This window comes from Trematomus bernacchii, unplaced genomic scaffold (genome assembly GCF_902827165.1).
Source record: "Trematomus bernacchii unplaced genomic scaffold, fTreBer1.1, whole genome shotgun sequence".
Lineage (NCBI taxonomy): Eukaryota > Metazoa > Chordata > Actinopteri > Perciformes > Nototheniidae > Trematomus > Trematomus bernacchii.
The window spans coordinates 14202047-14220885 of NW_022988050.1; the positions used below are offsets into that span (position 1 = coordinate 14202047).

Consider the following 18839-nt stretch of genomic DNA (forward strand, 5'->3'; position numbering starts at 1 on the left):
GCGACTCCACGCGTCAAAATAATCAGACAATCAGCTGCACGGGTAATAACAAAGTTTATAGATAAATATCCTAATGAGGCGGTGTGAGCTGATCACTTAAATGATATGCTTTGACCGAGTGAGACACTGAATTTGAAAAGTTGTGGCATGTCTGTGCGCTGCTGAGAATAACAGTCCACAGTGTTGTTTTGTGCTTTGTATTTATTGTGCATGCTCTTATTGAACTGGACGCAACAGCGGAGCCTTATGACATTACGCACAGACCGGGAGCGGGGCTGCTAATGGGCGGCATAGGTGGCAACCTTTACCTCAGTATGTTGAATGGGACTGAAACGCAAACTTTCGGAAAGAGCACGGACATCAGCAGTCACCTCCACCGCGGCGGCAAGGATCTAGCAGAGTTTAAAATGGGGATCCAGGACGCCAGGTTTTACTACCCAGACTCTGTTCAGAGCGGGCAGGACGCCCTGGCTCTGCCGTACCACTCGGAGCAGGCGGTGGGAGGGTACGGAGCGCAGCCGGGCAGGTTTTACGCACAGACCCTCGGTAGTTGTCCGTACGGCGGGGTGCGCTCGCCGCCAAGAAGCGGAGCCGTGCAGGGGTACATCTCCGTGGCGGGAGACGGGTTTTCTACAGCCGGTAAAGACTTGTACTCTCCTTCCCCGGAGAACTACACGGCCAGCTTTCAGCACGGCTACCAGCGGCCGCCTCTCTACCCTTTACCTGGGCTACAGGTGTGCGGGAAGACCCAGGCTCTGCTCAATAACTACCCGCTATGGGCCAAGTTCCACAAGTTCCAAACCGAGATGATAATCACCAAACAGGGGAGGTAAGTGACAGACAACAATAATCACCTTTTTTCCGAAAATAACTAAATACTGCCCTCTCTTATCAGATTTGATGAAATAGGTTAAGGACATTTTAAAAACTACTTGGCTTTACACTTTCAAATTCAAATTCACTCCACCACTACTCTTATCTTATGAAAGAACACATACCACAACACTGCAACTTCCTATACAACTGAACTTGAAAACAGTTTTTTTCTGAGAAATAAATTACCCCTGTCATGCTGTCTGTGCTGAGTGGAGGTCAGGGTTCACTCATCATTTAGCTCCCGTTTACTTTGCAGGCATCCCCATCAGCCGTCAGGTGACGGAGGTGTTGGCAGCTTTACGTTATTTATTTGATGAGAATCACCTCTGAACATGTTTAGCATCATAGATTTACGCTTTCCTTTTGCAAGTTAACATAAGAGCCGTAATGGAAAACGCTTACAGTAAATTATTATAAATGGATAGTCCTGTCAAAATAAAAATGCTTAGGCCTACTTAACATTTTATTTCAGTAAACTCCAATATACAATTTGCTATTATTCTTCTTTTCTTTTTTTTTGTTTGTTAATCGTCAACAAAAAAAAATGGCTTTGGTCAAAAGTCATTGAGCACATAGCAATTGCAAGCTGAGTTGCTGGAAAACCTTTTGACACATTTGCTTGACCCCGAAAAAACATGGGGAAATTAATCCAGAGGCAAATCAATACATATTACATTTGTTGCGTAAGTGGTGCATTTTAATTCCTCATTACTCCAGGCAGTACTTTGCAATAATACCCGGTGATTTTTATATTAGGATCGACTTTATCGAAATCAGTGAGAAAAACTATCTCTGTTATGGCTTCTCGATGCTCATTTAAAAAGGAGATGTGATCAAGTGAGAAACCAACTTTCTGATTGTTAAACCTCCAACGCGATATCTCGAGTAGGCGGATGTAGAGACGATGATACTGAAATTGAGATAAAAAAAACAAGCACCCGGGTCTGCGAGCTTTCGGAGCCCCTGAGCGGGCCTGTTCCGGGTCACTGAGCATTGAGATGCGGCCTGTCGATGAGCATTAATTCACTAATATGCGACACTTGTGTTTGACAGAAGGTTTCAGGCCATGGGTTTCTAATGATCAGAAAACAAGTGCGCTGTCACATCATAGGACACTGATATTTCCATTGTAGGAACACACACGTATCGGCCTTTAATTAAATAATTACTCCAAATGAATTGTGTATTTTAATTGTTGTTTTAACAACTTTTTGTAATTGTTCTAGTTTAAAAATGATATGCAGGTTTTTCTAAAAGCTATTTAAAAAAAAAAGTTCCCCTTTGAACTGCAAGAGAGCTATATTCTGAGTGCAGTTACATGGCATTTAGGATGTAGTTTCTTAAAATATGATGAAGATACTACATCCATCTTTTCTTTCAAAGGCTTGAATACATGCTGATAATGCCTTGTGTCTTTATTGCAACATGGAGTATACAAGAAATGACCATTATTGTATTTTGTTTGTGTGTTTGTTGTGTGTGTGTGTGCGTGGGTGTGTGTGTGGTCGTGGTCGTGTGTGTGTGTGTGTGTGTGTGTGTGTGTGTGTGTGAGTGAGATCACGCCTGCCAGTGTGCTCTCAAATACAATAATTAGAAAAAAATGACTTTTTATCTAAAAAAACTGCCTTTAAAGACACACATACGCATTCACATACACAGTCATACACAGTCCCACACACACCTAAGCAAAAGTGTACCAACTCTCCGGCAAAAACAAAAGGAACAGGGAAATGGGTGCGGAGGTGTTATCCTTCCACCTTTGATCAAATGCTAATTGTCATATTGCGTAAAAACCACAAACCTCATGTTACGAAAATGTCTAAAATGTTATCGCCCTTTTCTCTTCAATCCCTCGCTCAAATGCAGAACTGCAGGCATCCAAGCCCAAACATTCGTGGAGGCCTTTTGTTTCTTTTAACAAACAAAAAACTTCTGCACGATTTTGAAGTTCAGCAGTGCAAAAAACAAGAAGTTTTCAATATCAGAAGCGATATCCTCCTTACATTTTTATCCTGGGGTTCAGGCTCCTACAATAATTTTGCTGTGGCTTATAGAGAGGAGTCTGAAGGTCTGCAATGTTAATCAAAACCCCTGTATCTGTGGGAGAAAAGGTGAAAGAAGCTCCAGAGAGAAGTATAGAGATGGGTCAAACACCACTGAGCCTTTAGATGGCCACACTGAGAAAGTGAGGCCCCTTTGAAGTTCAGGAAGTAAAAGACTAGATTCTCTTTTTTTCAGCCTGCACTAGACGCTGGGTGCATCGCCTGACAGATCTCTCAGAAGTTTTGCTCATGTACCACACATGGGCTTTGAAATCTAGAGACATTTTCATGGCCTGTAGCGAAGGGGGCCGAATTCATCTGCATTTCTCATGAGCTAAATTCAGATCACCACAGTAGATGATGCCATTTCAGGCGCTGCTGTTATAGACTCATGCACCAAGGCAGAGTTCATCGAGGCTGCATACGTCTAGAAGGGCATTTAGTTTGATGTAAATATGTACTTTTCTGTTGTCCACAGGACGAAGAAATAAAGAGAGAAAAAAGCAGAAAGAGGTTTTTCAAATGCAAAATCATGGGATTTTCTGAAATAGTGAGAAAGTTAATCAAATGACTAAAACTGAAAAGAGAAAGTGAAGCTTTTTTCTTCGTTCATCTGTTTCACCCAAACTACACCTGGGGTATGCTTATAGTTTAGATGTGAGTCAAGAAAACCAACTTCTCCCAAACATGATTTACAAGAAGCACATTCATTTAAAGGGGTCCTATTGTGCCTTTTTGGGTTTTCCCACTCCTTTGTGTTCTTCCGTGACATAGTGACATCACTCCCATGCTTCTATTGGGACATCTCTAATGGCGCTTTTCCACTGCAGCACGGTTTAAGCGGTGGCCCGTTTTTTTTTTTGCTTTTCCACTAGGGGTAGTTCCGGCTCAGGGCTACTTTTCACCTTTTTTCTGGCCCTCCAAAATCGAGGTTCTTACCGGGCCAACAACCGGGCTAAATATGCTAAACTAGTGACGCAAACACTCTCGACTGCTGATTGGTCAGAGAGAATCGCTGGCAAGGGGGCTACAACTACATCAAAATGAACAGATTTTACCGTGATTTAATTGTAATACACGTTTCAAACTGATGCCGAAGTAACAACATACTGATACCGGTCTGTAGACAAGACGGCAGGCGAAAAACCTTTTAAAATGCGTGTTTTCTGAATGGAGATCGGATCGGTCAGGCTAAGCTAACGTTGTATATGCTCCGTCCACACTCACAACAACGGCCTACAGACATAAATAAACCAGCGACTGTATTCGCCATGACACAGACAGTCTGTGGTTTGTACTTGTTTAACTTTTGTCTAGTTTCTGAATAGATATGAGGAGCTGTGAGCTCTGAGTGCTAACAGCTAACGGCGGATGTTTTGGTTTTGTGGTTCGCATTGAAGATGACGTCACAGCAGTTTTACGCAGCGTCGCTCCGCCTGCCAAACAGCCGATCGCCCCGCCTACACTGCGTTACTATAGTAACTACCCCAGTTACTAAACTGTAATGGAAACGCAGCTTAAAGTGAGCCTGGCCTACCAAGGCCAAACTAAGCTGTGCTAAGCCGTGCTAGGTCCTGCAGTGGAAAAGCGCCATAAACTGTCACAACCGAGCCTGCCAGCTAACCAATCAGAGCAGACTGAAATCTCGCTAGTACTGTATACGAAAAATGAAGAGCTTTTTGAACATTGAAGCATGTAAACATGTCATAGTAAAGGCACAAACTACAAATATGAAACCTGTAAATAAGCATCATAGGGCCCCTTTAACAGTTGAGTGGTGATTAATTTCACAAGCGTAAAACCACTAAGAATTATTGGCATATCATCAACGTCAAAAAACTTCTGCAAAATGATTAAAAAGACAATAAGTCACGAGTCATGCTGGCAAAGTTCTGCATGATCATCTGTGTTGAAGGAAGAAGATAAGACCTACTAAGTTCTCTCTTTTGCAAAAATCTTTCAGGGAAATAATGCAGAGGTAAACTTCAGACTAAGAGGATTCATGCTCATCTGCTCTCTCCGCTCCACTGAGTCCAAACTGTGACACAAATCAGTCTGATGTTTGGTAGTTTTTCAGAGAGGAAATAATCCTTTGATTTATTGTGCTCCCAAGAACAGTAGGGACTTTTTACAAGTACTGCTACAGTATGAGCACATTTTTCGCAAAAAAGCTGAATTGTAATTCTTTAAGTTTCTGCTTTTGGCCTACATATATAACCACTTATTATTTATATTGTGGCAAGACACTTCACCCACAATTGCTCCTGTGGGGATTGCCCACAGTATTGAATGTTTGTAAGTTGCTTTGGATAAAAGCGTCTCATAAGTGACAAGTAATGTAATGTAATATACATGATTTAAATAAGAATGTTTTTTTTTTAAATAAATGGACTGATACTGCTTAGTTAGGTCCTACAAAGTAAAACTATAATTTAATCATCATTAAATAATCACATATGCTTCCCAAGTATGTCAAATCTTGGAAATGATCACTTCAAATCACTAAGGAGGAGTGGGTCTCTTCTCTCTTTTATGTTCAATATGTAATGCAGTAATGTTTAACAAGAACAATCACAAATCATTATATTTCTTATCAAAAGTACTGCAAGGTACTATTAAAAGGAATATTTGGAAGTATTGTGGACTAACTCTTTCTGTATAAAAGCAGAAGTGGAACGATTTCAAGGTTTTAGCAGCATGACTTGTCACTTCCTGTTCAGCTGTTTATGTGTGCATAAGGAGCTTTTCACAGAAACATCTAGTAGCAATCTATTCTAATAGCTAAATGACTTCTTCCTCTTACTGTGTAAATAACTCTTCTAATTATCAAGTGGTGAAACCCACCGCTGCTTGAGCCACAGGCCCTCAACTTGTTATTTTTCAGCGGGATCCTGAATATTTGTTTTCCTAAGAAGGTTAATTAAAACATGGGAGGCTGAGAGGACTGAAAATAAACTGCTAATTGTGATTATTTAGATTCCAAATATTACGACAATTTTTCTCACTATGAGTTAGAATTTTTAACTTTTGGTCAACAAAACAATATATTGATCCAACTAACAAGTATTGCGTGTGCATCAAAGACTACAATGTTCTTCCTCTGTCTCACAGAGTTCTGTTTCTGTACCGAAACTATAAAACACATCAATGAGCCACTGTTGCACTGGGTGACATATTTCTTCATTACCATGAACACGCACACCGTTTATTTTTGACTCAATCCCACTTACACCGACCTGCTTCCACAAATACTTACTGGATCAACAAATGTAGATTAATCCGCTGCTGAAAATAGTCCAAAAATAAATGTACTCTTGTTTTAGCATCTTATGCTAAAAGCTACAGTGCCCAGCTGATGGTGAGCCTTAATACAAATTAACAAACATTTGTATTGTATTCCTATTTTATTATTATTAATTTTTTACAAATGATGTTGAGGCACCAGGGGGAAGTATTGAGAAAGAGACGAACACATTGTTGGTTTTGGTCTTTCAATCAGATTTCTAGATAAGAGAAAAACAAAACACCAGCATCATCCTTTATGAGGCATGAACCATGAAATCAGCAGTATCAAATGACATCCTGTACAACAAAATGTACATTTCACCAATGTTAGGCACTGAGTTCCTCTGCAATAGGTCAATAGAGAAGCAGGAGTGTCTGTTAGAGAGTGCTTGTGTCCGGCAGCAGCTGTAGACTGGCATGTTTTCGTCACAGATGATCAAGTGTACGCACGGTGACAAAAACTGGACCTGAACTCCTGTCTGGATGAATCAGCGGGTGCACTCATGTAGAAAAGTCCTCTCCCTGGTGAATATCTAGTTCCTCTTCTCCTCTTCTGCCGTGCATCCCCAGGACAAACCCTCCACCTCCCTCCCTTCGCTCCACCCTCTGCTCTTTCCTTTTCCCTTTCTCTAACCTCTGTTTCCCCCTCCCGCGCTCTTTCTCTACTCAAACCCTCCCCCCCTTTCCTCTCTCTCTCCAACATCCACTCAGTTTATTTTGATTTTGTCTTAAACGTCACCACCAGCGGTACTGTCTCTCTCTGTATTACTGGCTGGTTCACCACACTTGTCTGTTTCTTTGGTATTTGCTCTGATGAAAAGATTACAGTTATGAGTATTCATGTGCGTATACAAACACCTGGATCACAGTGCCAGACAGTTTTCATTACTGTCAAGGTTTCCAGTGAATCAGAGCAGCACCCTGGCAGGTTGGTTAGGGAGTCTGTCTGGTTGCTGTGGAGCTGCAGGTTTGATTCCTACTTGTGCTCAAGCTAGTGGATTTGTGCATCAATGTACTGCAAACAAGCAAACGGTTTCTGAGGTGGAAACTGTGTGTCAAACTAGTCAGAAGGCAATGAAGCTTCTTTACCACGCCACCACCACTAACTGTGTTTTTCAGCTTCCCTCTCTAAATTTGGTGCATCAAGTGCCGCCCCCGCATGCAAATACCTCTCTGTGTTGTGTTTTCTATGGTTTCCCCCTGCCAAGTTCTGATTTCCTATAAAAGGCTTTAGTGTTAGTGAATCGACAATATCAACGAAGCAAAAATGATAACTACTCATCTTCCTTCTAGATGACTTTCGCACAGTGTAGGCGGGTGGATCCATTCATACGCTGAACAGCAGAGTTTCTGTTTTCACTTGTATTAAACTGTGCAGTGGAAGAGGAGACCTTTCACCTGTTCTTTGCGAGCCAGTGAAGAGCTGCTGCCACGATTCGGTTTCACCCAGAACTATGATTGATTGTTAAACTGGACTCGCCATGTAGCCAGAAAGACCCAACTGGGACCGCTCAGGGCAGGGTTTGTCTTACCAGTGTGTGTGTGTGTGTGTGTGTGTGTGTGTGTGTGTGTGTGTGTGTGTGTGTGTGTGTGTGTGTGTGTGTGTGTGTGTGTGTGTGTGTGTGTGTGTGTGTGTGTGTGTGTGTGTGTGTGTGTGTGCATGCATGTTGTCATTCAACATGTGGAAAAAAAGTCACAAATTAGAATGAACAAGGCAAATTCAAAGAAACAAATAAAGTATGCATGCAAAGATCGTGATATTTGCATTCCATTTTCTTTAAGACAATCAAAAATAACCCATGTTTCGACTTTTTGGAAAGCAGTGTTAATGTTTTAGCAAGTATGTGAGGATTCTTTGGGCTGAGTAGTGTTTCAATGCTTATGCCAATGATTTATCTAGAGTTTCAGTAATAGGGTGTAACAAAAAGCCTTAATCATTTCCTAAACAGTTGAGAACTGTAGTTTTTTATCAAACGTTATCAAACAGGAGGGATAAGTGTCTCTTCACACCTCCCTTGTATTTACACCACTAAACCAAACTGCTTCAGGGAAGACAGTGCGAGATCACAGTGTTTGTAGTTTGCCTAAACTGCCAACATTCGCTTCTTAACATTGGCGTTGCCTGCATTTTCAAACTGAATTATTTTTAGAAATCTACACTCTGTTTTACAAACCATCAAGAGATCAAATACTGGAAACATAAGATCTTATCTATCTGTTCCACCCAAAGCAACACGTTTTAAAAGAAAGAAAAGGGCGTTTCTGACAAGTACGTTTTTTTTCTCTTTTGTGTACAGTCCTTGCACTCATTGACTAATTTAGCCATGCACTGTATGCAACTCAGTGGTGGTGTTGGTTGCCTATCACTCATTACAAATGCTCCATAGCCTCAGGTGCTATTAGCCTGTGTCAAACAGCTGGGCCAAATGTCAAACATGTTGCCCTGATTTATTTTTTACAGGGGACATCATATAGACCCAGAGTGCAGCGCAAGTTCAAATGCAAACACATAGCATGAATGAGGATGAAGTGAATGAATCAGTCCACATCCAGTTAGACACTGAGCCAAGTTTATCTTGGGAAGTACCCTTATTTGTTCTCTTTCAGAGTTAAATGAGAAGATCAATATTGTGTAGTTTAATCAAACCTATTACTATGCATTTAATTATATGTTTTATTATGAGACTTAATGTTCAGGAAATAACACTTAGCCACCATTTTAATTGATGGCGGGTGTTAGGGACCTGGATAATGAATAATAAATAGGGGCCGCACCAGACCAAAACATTTTGAGAACCACTGCCATAGCCCCACCCACAGGTTGAATCTTTTTGATTTTTTTGTACACAAATGGTAGATGGATTGCATTAAAATTTGGCACAGATATCCATCCAAGATACATTCTAACGTAGGTTATCCTTTTTTCCTCTCTCGCCCCATCAGGCCAATTTGTTTTATGTATCCAATATTGGTTAATGGGAAAATGCCAGAGACATACATATATCCAAACATAATTAAGATAATGTATTCCCATGAGCATCAGCTCTACTGTTGGCTTAGGGCGGATTAGCTCATGTTAGCATGCTAACACCAGGGTTGCCAACTCTCACGCATCTGGCGTGTGACACACGCTTTCACTCTCAATCTCACGCTCTCACGCTGCCCAAACTATTCTCACGCCAAAAACAAGAATACCGAAGACTAGAAACGGTTTTGAAAACTTTTGTCACGTAGTGATCGTCTTCTCAATAGAACATCTTTGATAATGTCTTCTGGCCAATCAGAATCACGATAACGGCGTGGTGTTGTTGCAGGAAGTCCCGACGGAGAATACTTTTGCGGTAGTACATCTCTATACATCGATACAACATTACGTGTTGATAGAAATCAACACGTAATGAAATAAGACCCCACGGTTTGATGATTGATAGGTGTGTGGGCTGTCTTTCATTCTGACACACAGAACAATGGGGGCTATCCACCCTCATCCACAATGTAAAGTAATTCACACAGCCTCTTCCCTCTTCTCTCTGTGAGGAGCAGCAGGTTCAGCTTTCAGAACAAAGTAACACAAAACGAAAATGGCATTCATTTTTTTAAATATGTCGTGTAGTAATAGATTTATTTATTTTTCTTCTACACCAGAATGTGTATTTTATGTTAGTATTTAAAAAAATCTCCTGGGGGAGAATCCCCCAGACCCCCCTGCAGGGGTTGGGTTTTCAGCATGTCAACTCTTTCACTTGTGGGGCAATTGCAGGATTGGCTCCAGGTCGCCCTTTTAATTTACTACAAGACAAATGTGCCTTTTTATTTCATACAGTTCAATTTGGATTGAGACAGGGAAATAATCTAAACCTCACGCGTGGTGTTTCACTGTCGGGGGAGCGTGTATGTAATTACATTGCAAATACTGACTTGAGCCCCACCACTGTATGGGTTAGCCCTACCATAGATTACCCAACAAAAATACTCTGGAGCCGCAACTGCCGACCCGTATTGCGCATGCGAAATGATAACAAAGTAAAAGTCTGCTGCTTATTGTTCTACTAGGCCAAAATAGAGTCAAAGAGTATATGAGAGTGAGAGTGTGTTAATTCATATATTTGGCAGTTTGGAGTAAGTCTGTAGATTTGTTTGTGTGTGTGTGTTTCATGTATAGGCCTCTCACAATAATTAATTTTGTTGGATACATTTTCCCGGAAATTATTGCGATAAACGATAATATTGTCGGCACCGTTGTATGACCATTTTAGACCACTGACATAATGATAATATATAATAATAATTCAAGTACATCCTTTCAAACTGCTAGTCACATCCTCATGTAAATGGCAATTTATCGAGGTCAGAAAAGTTATCGAGTTCATTTTTATTTATCGTACGATAAGTCAATTAATTGCTTATGCAGGCACACAATAAAACAGTGGAAACAAACATGTTTGACTTTCATTAGTGAATGAAACTGTGTGCCCTTTATAGTCTGTGTCCATTATTGTGTATTTGTATATATTGTAGTGCCGAGAGAAGGGAGTCGGAGGCTGTGCAATGAAGGTACAAAGCTGGCTTTATTGAGCAGCAGAAATGCACATGCTGTCGGGTCGCAGCCCGGGAAGACAAGAGAAAGCGAAAGGGAGGGCACGCAGTAAGTACCAACAACATATATGTCCGTGTGGAAACAGTACCCCCAACCTGTAGTTCCATGATTGGATTATGTAACCCCAGTGTATGAATCAGTGATCACTACACAAGCCCCCCCAGAATTCAAACATGGCACAATCCTCACGTCCGGGAGGAAGCACCACAGGTGCGGAGAAGCGCGGGGCCGCGGGAGAGGGCCGGGCCATGGAACGGGCCGTCGGAAGGGGGCTGCAGAAGAGGGCAGGAGCCCCAACGAGGGCGAGGGCATCCCCACCGGGGGTGGGGGGCGGGCCGTCGTAAGGGGGCCGCGGTAGGCGTCGTGGCGAATGAAGAAAACCTCCGCCAGCCATAAAAAACAGGGCCGCTGTGCTGCGACGTGGGGACGGGCGTGAATATCCCGGTGGTCCCCAGCAGGGAGGAGCGCTGCCCGGCCGCAGGCGAAGGCACAGCGGCGGCGGGTACGAAGTCCTCGGGAGGAAGGAGCCGTGTCCCCGGGAGGAAGGAGCCGAGGCGAGGGAAGAGGCCAGACAGGGTCCCGAAGCGCGCCACCCACGGGCCGATGAAGGCATGGGCGACGTCCGAAACCGTAGAGTCGAGGCGAGACGGGGTCCAGAAGCGCGCCAGCCACGGACCGAAGAAGGCATGGGCGACGTCCGAAGCCGCCGTCGAGGTGGTGAAAAAGCGAGAGGGTCCACACGAGGCCGACGAGACATGGTCGAACCTCCTCTCAGGCACCAGAAAAAAACTCGAAAAGGTCGTCCTGTCCATGATTAAAAACAGATGGGCGAAGTTGTGAGAGGATCCACACGAGGCTGACCAGACTTGATCGAACCTCCTCTCCGGCACCACAAAAAAAAAGGGGCTAACAGTCGGATGTCGTTAGCCGCTAGCTGCTAGTCGCCAGCTGTCCGTTAGCCGTTAGCGAGCGCAGCTGGACATGCAGCCGCATGTCCCGAATAAACCAGGCATCGTCGTGTATCGGCTCCATGGAAGGCTTGCTGTCCCCCAGTGCCGAAAAGCCGTGGAAATGGCGAGCGTTGTCCGCGGCCATTCCGGAGGGCGCACCGAGCCACAGTCCGTGTGCACGTGGCAGCCATGGACGTCCCCAAAAATCTCCGGCATTTCGAGAAAAACAGTGTCTGTTTTTTGCCGTGTTCGGTCCAGTCTCGGATCCTTCGCGAGACTTATGTCGGGGTCACCAATGTAGTGCCGAGAGAAGGGAGTCGGAGGCGGTGCAATGAAGGTACAAAGCTGGCTTTATTGAGCAGCAGAAATGCACATGCTGTCGGGTCACAGCCCGGGAAGACAAGAGAAAGCGAAAGGGAGGGCACGCAGTAAGTACCAACAACATATGGCGCATTTCCACTACACGGCCTCGCTCGGCCTCGCTCGGTATGGCTAGGCCTCGTTAGGACTGGCTCACTTTATGGCGCATTTCCATTACAGTTTAGGAACTGGGGTAGTATCTATAGTAACGCAGTGTAGGCAGAGCCGTGACGTCATCTTCAATGAGAACCCCAGAAAAACAACACAGCCGTTAGCTGTTAGCACTCAGAGCTCACAGCTCCTCATATATGTTCAGAAACTAGACAAAAGTTAAACAAGTACAAACCACAGACTGCCTGTGTCATGGCGAGTACAGTCGCTGCTTTATTTATGTCTGTATAGGCCGTTGTTGTGAGTGTGGACGGTCGGAGCATATACTGCGTTAGCTTAGCCAATCTCCATTTAGAAAACACGCATTTTAAAAGGTGTTTCGCCTGCCGTCTGTCTGCAGACTTGTCAAAGCATTAATTCATGGTTTCTACTAACCGGTATCAGTATGTTGTTACTTCGGCATCATTTTGAAACGTGTATTACAATTAAATCACGGTCAAATATGTCCATCTTGTTGTAGTTGTAGCTCCCTTGCCAGCGATTCTCTCTCTAGTTTAGCATACTCAGCCCGACTCAGCCTCATTGTTCCTGGCCCTAGAACCACGATTTGATGAGGCCAGAAAAACTGTGAATTAGGACCCGCTAGCCGGTACTAGGCCAAGTGGAAACGCAACCAAAGACGGGCCGCTGACGTCACAGCTCTCTTAAAGGGGGCTCCGCGCTGTAGTGGAACCGCGCCAATATATGTCCGTGTGGAAACAGTACCCCCAACCTGTAGTTTCATGATTGGATTATGTAACCCCAGTGTATGAATCAGTGATCACTACAATATTGTATATATATCCTATATATATGCTAAGGTCTCGCTGCTGACACGATAGCAGTCATTTCGTGCGCATATGTGTAATTAAACCCAATTAAACCCATGATATCAAAATCTCACTCCAGCCAGGTACCCAAAGTTGGCAACCCTGCTAACACACTAAACAAAGACTGTTCACATGGCAAATATAACGCCTGCTTAACATCAGAATGTTAGTATTGTCATTGTGAGCATGTTGGCATACCGATGTTAGCATTAGCTCAATGCACTGCTAAAGAAGAACCTAGTAGGCTACTGTATGGCTGCAGACTATTTGCATTGTTTCCCTTTCGACAAAGCCACCTGAAACATATCCATGTTCCGAGGGACCTATGTCCATCAAGCTGATATCTTCGTAATATGACACAATAAAAAAGTGTTTTATGATCTCAAGAATGTATTTGGAAATGTTCTCAACATTCCGCTTATAGCCGACTGATGTTACACCACCGTGAGGAATGGATTTTTACCATTCAAACTGCACTCACCTTCACTAACCAATTTCTTACAATGTTAGTTCAAATCAAGACCATGGCACATAGAGATAACCCCAGTCAGGGCATTCGTTTTCAGTCTTTATGCTAAGCTAATAGGTTGGTAGCTTTAGCTTCTCATTTACCACAAGAGCTCTGTATCCTCTCAGCAACAATGCAAATGAGCAAATATACAGAAGTCGATCTACTGCAAGATGATACAACTCATTGGTAAAACTGATGCGTAGTGATGTGTTTACTTTTTCTTTATAATTTCTTTTAAATAAGAGCTTCTATGCATGTTTGCTTATCCTGAAGCACTAAGAGCTTTTCTATCTACACTACATTTAGACTCACAAATGTCTATCACGGCGTGTGGTTTTGTGTATTCAGTGTCCATGTCTTATACATTTGTGTGTGTCCCCTTGCTCTTGGTTTAACCCAGCCTCTCTTCACTGTGCCGCAGTGCCCGGGGACGCCCTGACCTCCCGGTTACCTCGTCTCACTGAAGGCTTCAGTGTTCAAACTGAGTTCAACATGTAAAGAGCTCCAGCAACCAGGAGCAGCTTGTGGTGGCATCTTTTATTAACAGCAGTATTACATATTCACCTTCACACACCACTGTCAGCCATCCCCTCCACCTCTCGTCCATTTCTACTAAACTCTTGATCCTTTAGTTGCTAGAGGAAATCACTTCCCTGCCTTCCGTCTATATACTGTTCTTTCAAGATTGTAGAATATCCATTCACAGAATTGTTTTTGCATTTGATATTAAGTGCAACTTCATTTTCACTTTCTAAATTTTGAACGGATTTACTTATTAAATATTCGGTACTGTGGGTTGGGGGAATGTAGAGTGATTTAAAGTATTAGGTGCTAAAATAAGGACAAACTGCACAAATAAAGCTTACTAATCTAAAAGGACATCAATGCGATAAACATGTCAGCTATAGAACAGTTCTCCTGAAACAGCTTGCACTATTGCATGTGGTTATAGTTTCAGATTTGACACCGTGAATCACTTTGACTTTGCAATTTGTAAGCATGCCTTCTTTAATTCTTTCTTGGTCTTTCAAGGCAGAGAAAAAGTCCCCTTTAAATGAAAAAGAAATACTGCACAATCTCGGTAGGTCAAATCCTCCTAGTAGTAGTCGTACATGTATTTTACATTCCCATAAATGTACTTTGAGCATTCAATTCCCAATGGGAAATATTGCCCTGAGCTGTTCCTCATGTTGAGTACATGCATGTTCTTCTCTTCTTTAAAGCAGTTGTGGAGACAAACGTCATGCAAATTAATGCAAACAAATATTGGTTGATTGGTCAAGTAACTTTTTGCTTTGCAATACCAAAACAAACAAATAATGATACATGCTAAAAATGATTAATCCTGTTTCTCCCCGTGTGTTTATCCAGGAGGATGTTCCCCTTCCTAAGCTTCAACATCAGTGTTCTAGACCCGTCTGCTCACTATAACGTCTCCGTGGACGTGGTTCTGGCGGATCAGCACCACTGGAGGTACCAGGGCGGCAAGTGGGTCCAGTGTGGCAAAGCGGAGGGCAACATGCCAGGTACTTTAAATCAAAACACAGGATAATAAATGAAAGTCAATGGATTGCTGCTTTTTTTTATGAGTTTTCTCCCTTAATGTGGTTTTGCTTTAATTAAGTTAAAGATTTGAGTACTTTTAGTCACCGAGAAAATGTCTTCTCTGTTTGTTTTTTTATCGATTTGACATCCCTTGAATTAAAGTGACAATAATTGTTCATGAAGTTATCCATCATTTAAGTTGATGTATTTTTTATTTAAAGCTGCAAAGATTGTTTATGTTTTACGTTATACTTGTGCCAATTGTAGGACCTTAACAAATCGGACACTTAGCTCCATAGCCATAAATGGACAAAAAAAAGATGTGCTCACATTTTGTTTCGCATTTTCTGACAAAAGTATATGATCTACAACCAGCTGAGGAGCAGAGACCCTTAACAATCAATAATCGGAAGCATGCAACTTATTGCGTGCAAAATTGAAGAATTTTTTGAGGAAGTGGTTTAGTTAGCAATATTGTAACCAACCTACATGCATACATTAGAGAAACCAAGATGAGCATCACCATACACAAGTATTGAGAGGTTTCTGTGGACATGTGTGAGATTCTATTTGCTGTTGTTGAGGTCAACAGCTTCTTCTGACATCCTGCAGAGATTGTGTGAGCAATTCAGAAAGTATGCATTGCTGGGTAAATATTCCTTTAAAGCTAAATGGGCTACAATTATGTCTAAATGATGGCCCTTATGAAGTAATCAATGTCCAATGAAAACATTTTTAGTAATTATGAGTTCATTTTTGTCACTTTATAGTAGATTATACCGGCTTAAATTCACTGGATATTTGTTTTGTAGGCCATTAAGACCTAGGTCACCTTCCTTCATATTTTACAGCTATAAATAATACAAAATGTAAAGAAACAAATTAATTTACTGCATGCATGTAGGTTATACGATAATGAATTTCAGCAGCAATGGGTGGAGATCTCAAAATCAGGCAGGCAGATAGGATAAAGGGAAACTTACTCAAGAAAATGGTCAGGAACAGGCTTACCGGCTGACAACAGGTTGGCAGTGAAAAGAACCCGATCTCTGAGCACAGGAAACAAAAAGCAGGAGCAAGAGGAAATGGGCCGGTTAAATACTGCAGGGCTGTTGAGGGAGAGTGGAAACAGGTGAGCAGGTGAAGCAGAGAGTCAGGTGACTGGAACAGGTCGGAAAAGTCTGAGGGCATCTGGTGGATGGAGAATGGCGTCCAGGGGGTTGTAGGGAGGGACAGAGACTGTGAAAGTTGGTGTTGGATAAGAAGGTGGGGAAAGAAGCATCAATTACTTAAAATAAATTGGAAATAAAACAAGTTTAAGAGTGCATTTAGGTTTAAAAAGCTTTATGGGCCTTAGTGCAGATGTTATCAGCTCCATAAAACATGGCCTATTCGATGTACCAAGTTTCAAAAAGAGCCAGACATATATATTATATATTGGCCAATATTAAGTTATTGCATATGTATTGTATCAGTACATATGTCAGCTAATAACTATTGTTGCATGACAGACATGCAAAACTAGGTTTGAGAAAGTTTGTCAATCAGAATTAAATTGTGTTTTATGTATCTTGATCGCAAATTGTCTATGAAATAAATCTACAGGATTGTGTATCAACATTGCTTCTTAATGTTCAAATTTAGAAGCTGCCCAATGAAATTCTTCCATCTCCCATGTTTTTGTTTTTGCTTACCTGTTATTGTTTCTTTACAGTTTTATAAATTAAGTATTTGGGATATTCTTAGCCCATGAAAGGATGGCATACTGGAGATAGATGATATTTCATAGCAGTTTTCTGCTTCAATCCATGTTACGTTCTCCCCGTTGAACAACTATTTCTTCGTTTAACAACTATTTCTTCCTGTTCACACCTCGTAGAAAAAAACACAATAGTCAGCCAAGATTAAATGTTGTGTGTGATTGAGGATTAGCCACATTTATAGAAATAAAAGAGAAAGTACAGGGTGTTGTCACACGTATACCATGTGTTGGGGAAAGGTGACTGCTGATGTGCTACAGTTGTGGAAACTGTGGTAAAACAACTTTTGTCAATTAAATTTAATAGTTCATTTATGTGGTCTGATCGTAAAAGGTTAGCAAGGCCATTGTGGTAAGGCTGTGAGACATCATGTCGCTGCGATAATATCCTGCAATAAGAATATTTATTAAATATAAAAGGGATGGAAACTATGGCATTTTAACTGAGATGAATTTGATTGTAGGTCACATAATGGACTGTTTTTAAAACAGCTCCTCACATTCCACCCTTTAAACTTAATCAACCAAGGAGAGCGATGTATTGTGTTGGACAAATATTAGCATCAAATAAGTGTCCAAAAGCATCAATAATTATGTTTTTATGAGTGTTATGGGCAAAAGAAATACTCTCAAAATGTAATACATATTGCTCATGGTGTTTTTTTGCACTTACAGGAAACCGGATGTACACGCACCCTGACTCTCCCAACACAGGAGCTCACTGGATGAGACAGGAAGTGTCCTTCAGCAAACTCAAGCTCACCAACAACAAGGGCAGCACCAATAATGTTGGACAGGTACAATTTCCTGTTCTTTGCCTTCCACCTTTTGTCTTTTCATTCATGATATTAACACTAATTTGTGTTACACTTTTGAAATATACACAAATAAGATAGTAGTATTAGGTTCCTTGGACACTTGGTTTGATCCAGCCAAATGCCTTATTTTCTCTCTGTTTTCTTTACATTTCCTGTTTGATTATAATTTATTTTCTGTCAAAAGGTGTAAAAAATACCTGTCTTTCCTCTTCAGATGATCGTGCTCCAGTCGCTCCATAAGTACCAGCCTCGCCTTCACATCGTGGAGGTGAAGGAGGACGGCTCTGAAGACCCCTTCCTTTCATCCAAAGCTCAGACCTTCATCTTCCCCGAGAATCAGTTCATCGCTGTCACCGCTTATCAAAATGCAGATGTAAGTCTTATTCATAGTTTTTTGTAATTGTGAATTTATGTTAAATCCACTCTGACACGGATTTACCTATGATTAGGGAAACTTCATTTATTTAATTTCCACACTTGTTTATTGCAAGATCTACTGAATTCACAACAGCATCTCTTCTCCACCATCTTATTTATATATAGAGTTCAATGATTCATGTTACAGTCATGCTTAAATAGAAGCTTTGGTTAATGCATGTGCGCATCGAAAATGCACACACTCTTATTAACAATCCTTCAATCTACTGTAAGTGTTCACAGCAGTTACTATACAGTGGCTGAGTTCAACTAAAAGTCACTTCACCTTGTTTGACCTGCTGTAGCTCCACAATACGTGCTGTATATATCGATAACAGCTGTTCAAATACATTGTGTAAGAGTTACTGTAATCCAAAGCATACACTCGCCCTGTTTGTATGATGGTGTGTTCTAAAGATAAACTTTCCAATTGCCTTTTATCCTCATTAATTATTACTCAATGACCTCCTCTGTCTCTGTGCACTTGTTTCTCTTGTGTGGTTGCTCACTGCTTCTCTTTTTTCCTAAGCCTACATTCTCTCATTGCCCTCCTCCTATTCCTTACACAGATCACTCAGCTGAAAATAGACCATAACCCCTTCGCTAAAGGTTTCCGCGACAATTACGACACGTAAGTCAACTATTTAAAAAAGCTAGATTTGGGGAAACAACATACAGTTACTCTTGTACTTCCCTTGT

The 18839-nt window shown here is 41.8% G+C and overlaps 1 protein-coding gene across 1 annotated transcript in view; it reads left to right on the forward strand.

Annotated features, from left to right (window-relative positions):
• Nucleotides 1-18839, forward strand: part of tbx21 (T-box transcription factor 21) — a 24257-nt gene continuing 5418 nt past the window's right edge. The window contains exons 1-5 of the mRNA XM_034119402.1: nt 1-829; nt 14973-15127; nt 17581-17702; nt 17938-18096; nt 18710-18771. Coding sequence (XP_033975293.1) covers nt 282-829; nt 14973-15127; nt 17581-17702; nt 17938-18096; nt 18710-18771 — 1046 coding nt within the window. The 5' untranslated portion in view covers nt 1-281. The remainder of the gene's footprint in view (nt 830-14972; nt 15128-17580; nt 17703-17937; nt 18097-18709; nt 18772-18839) is intronic.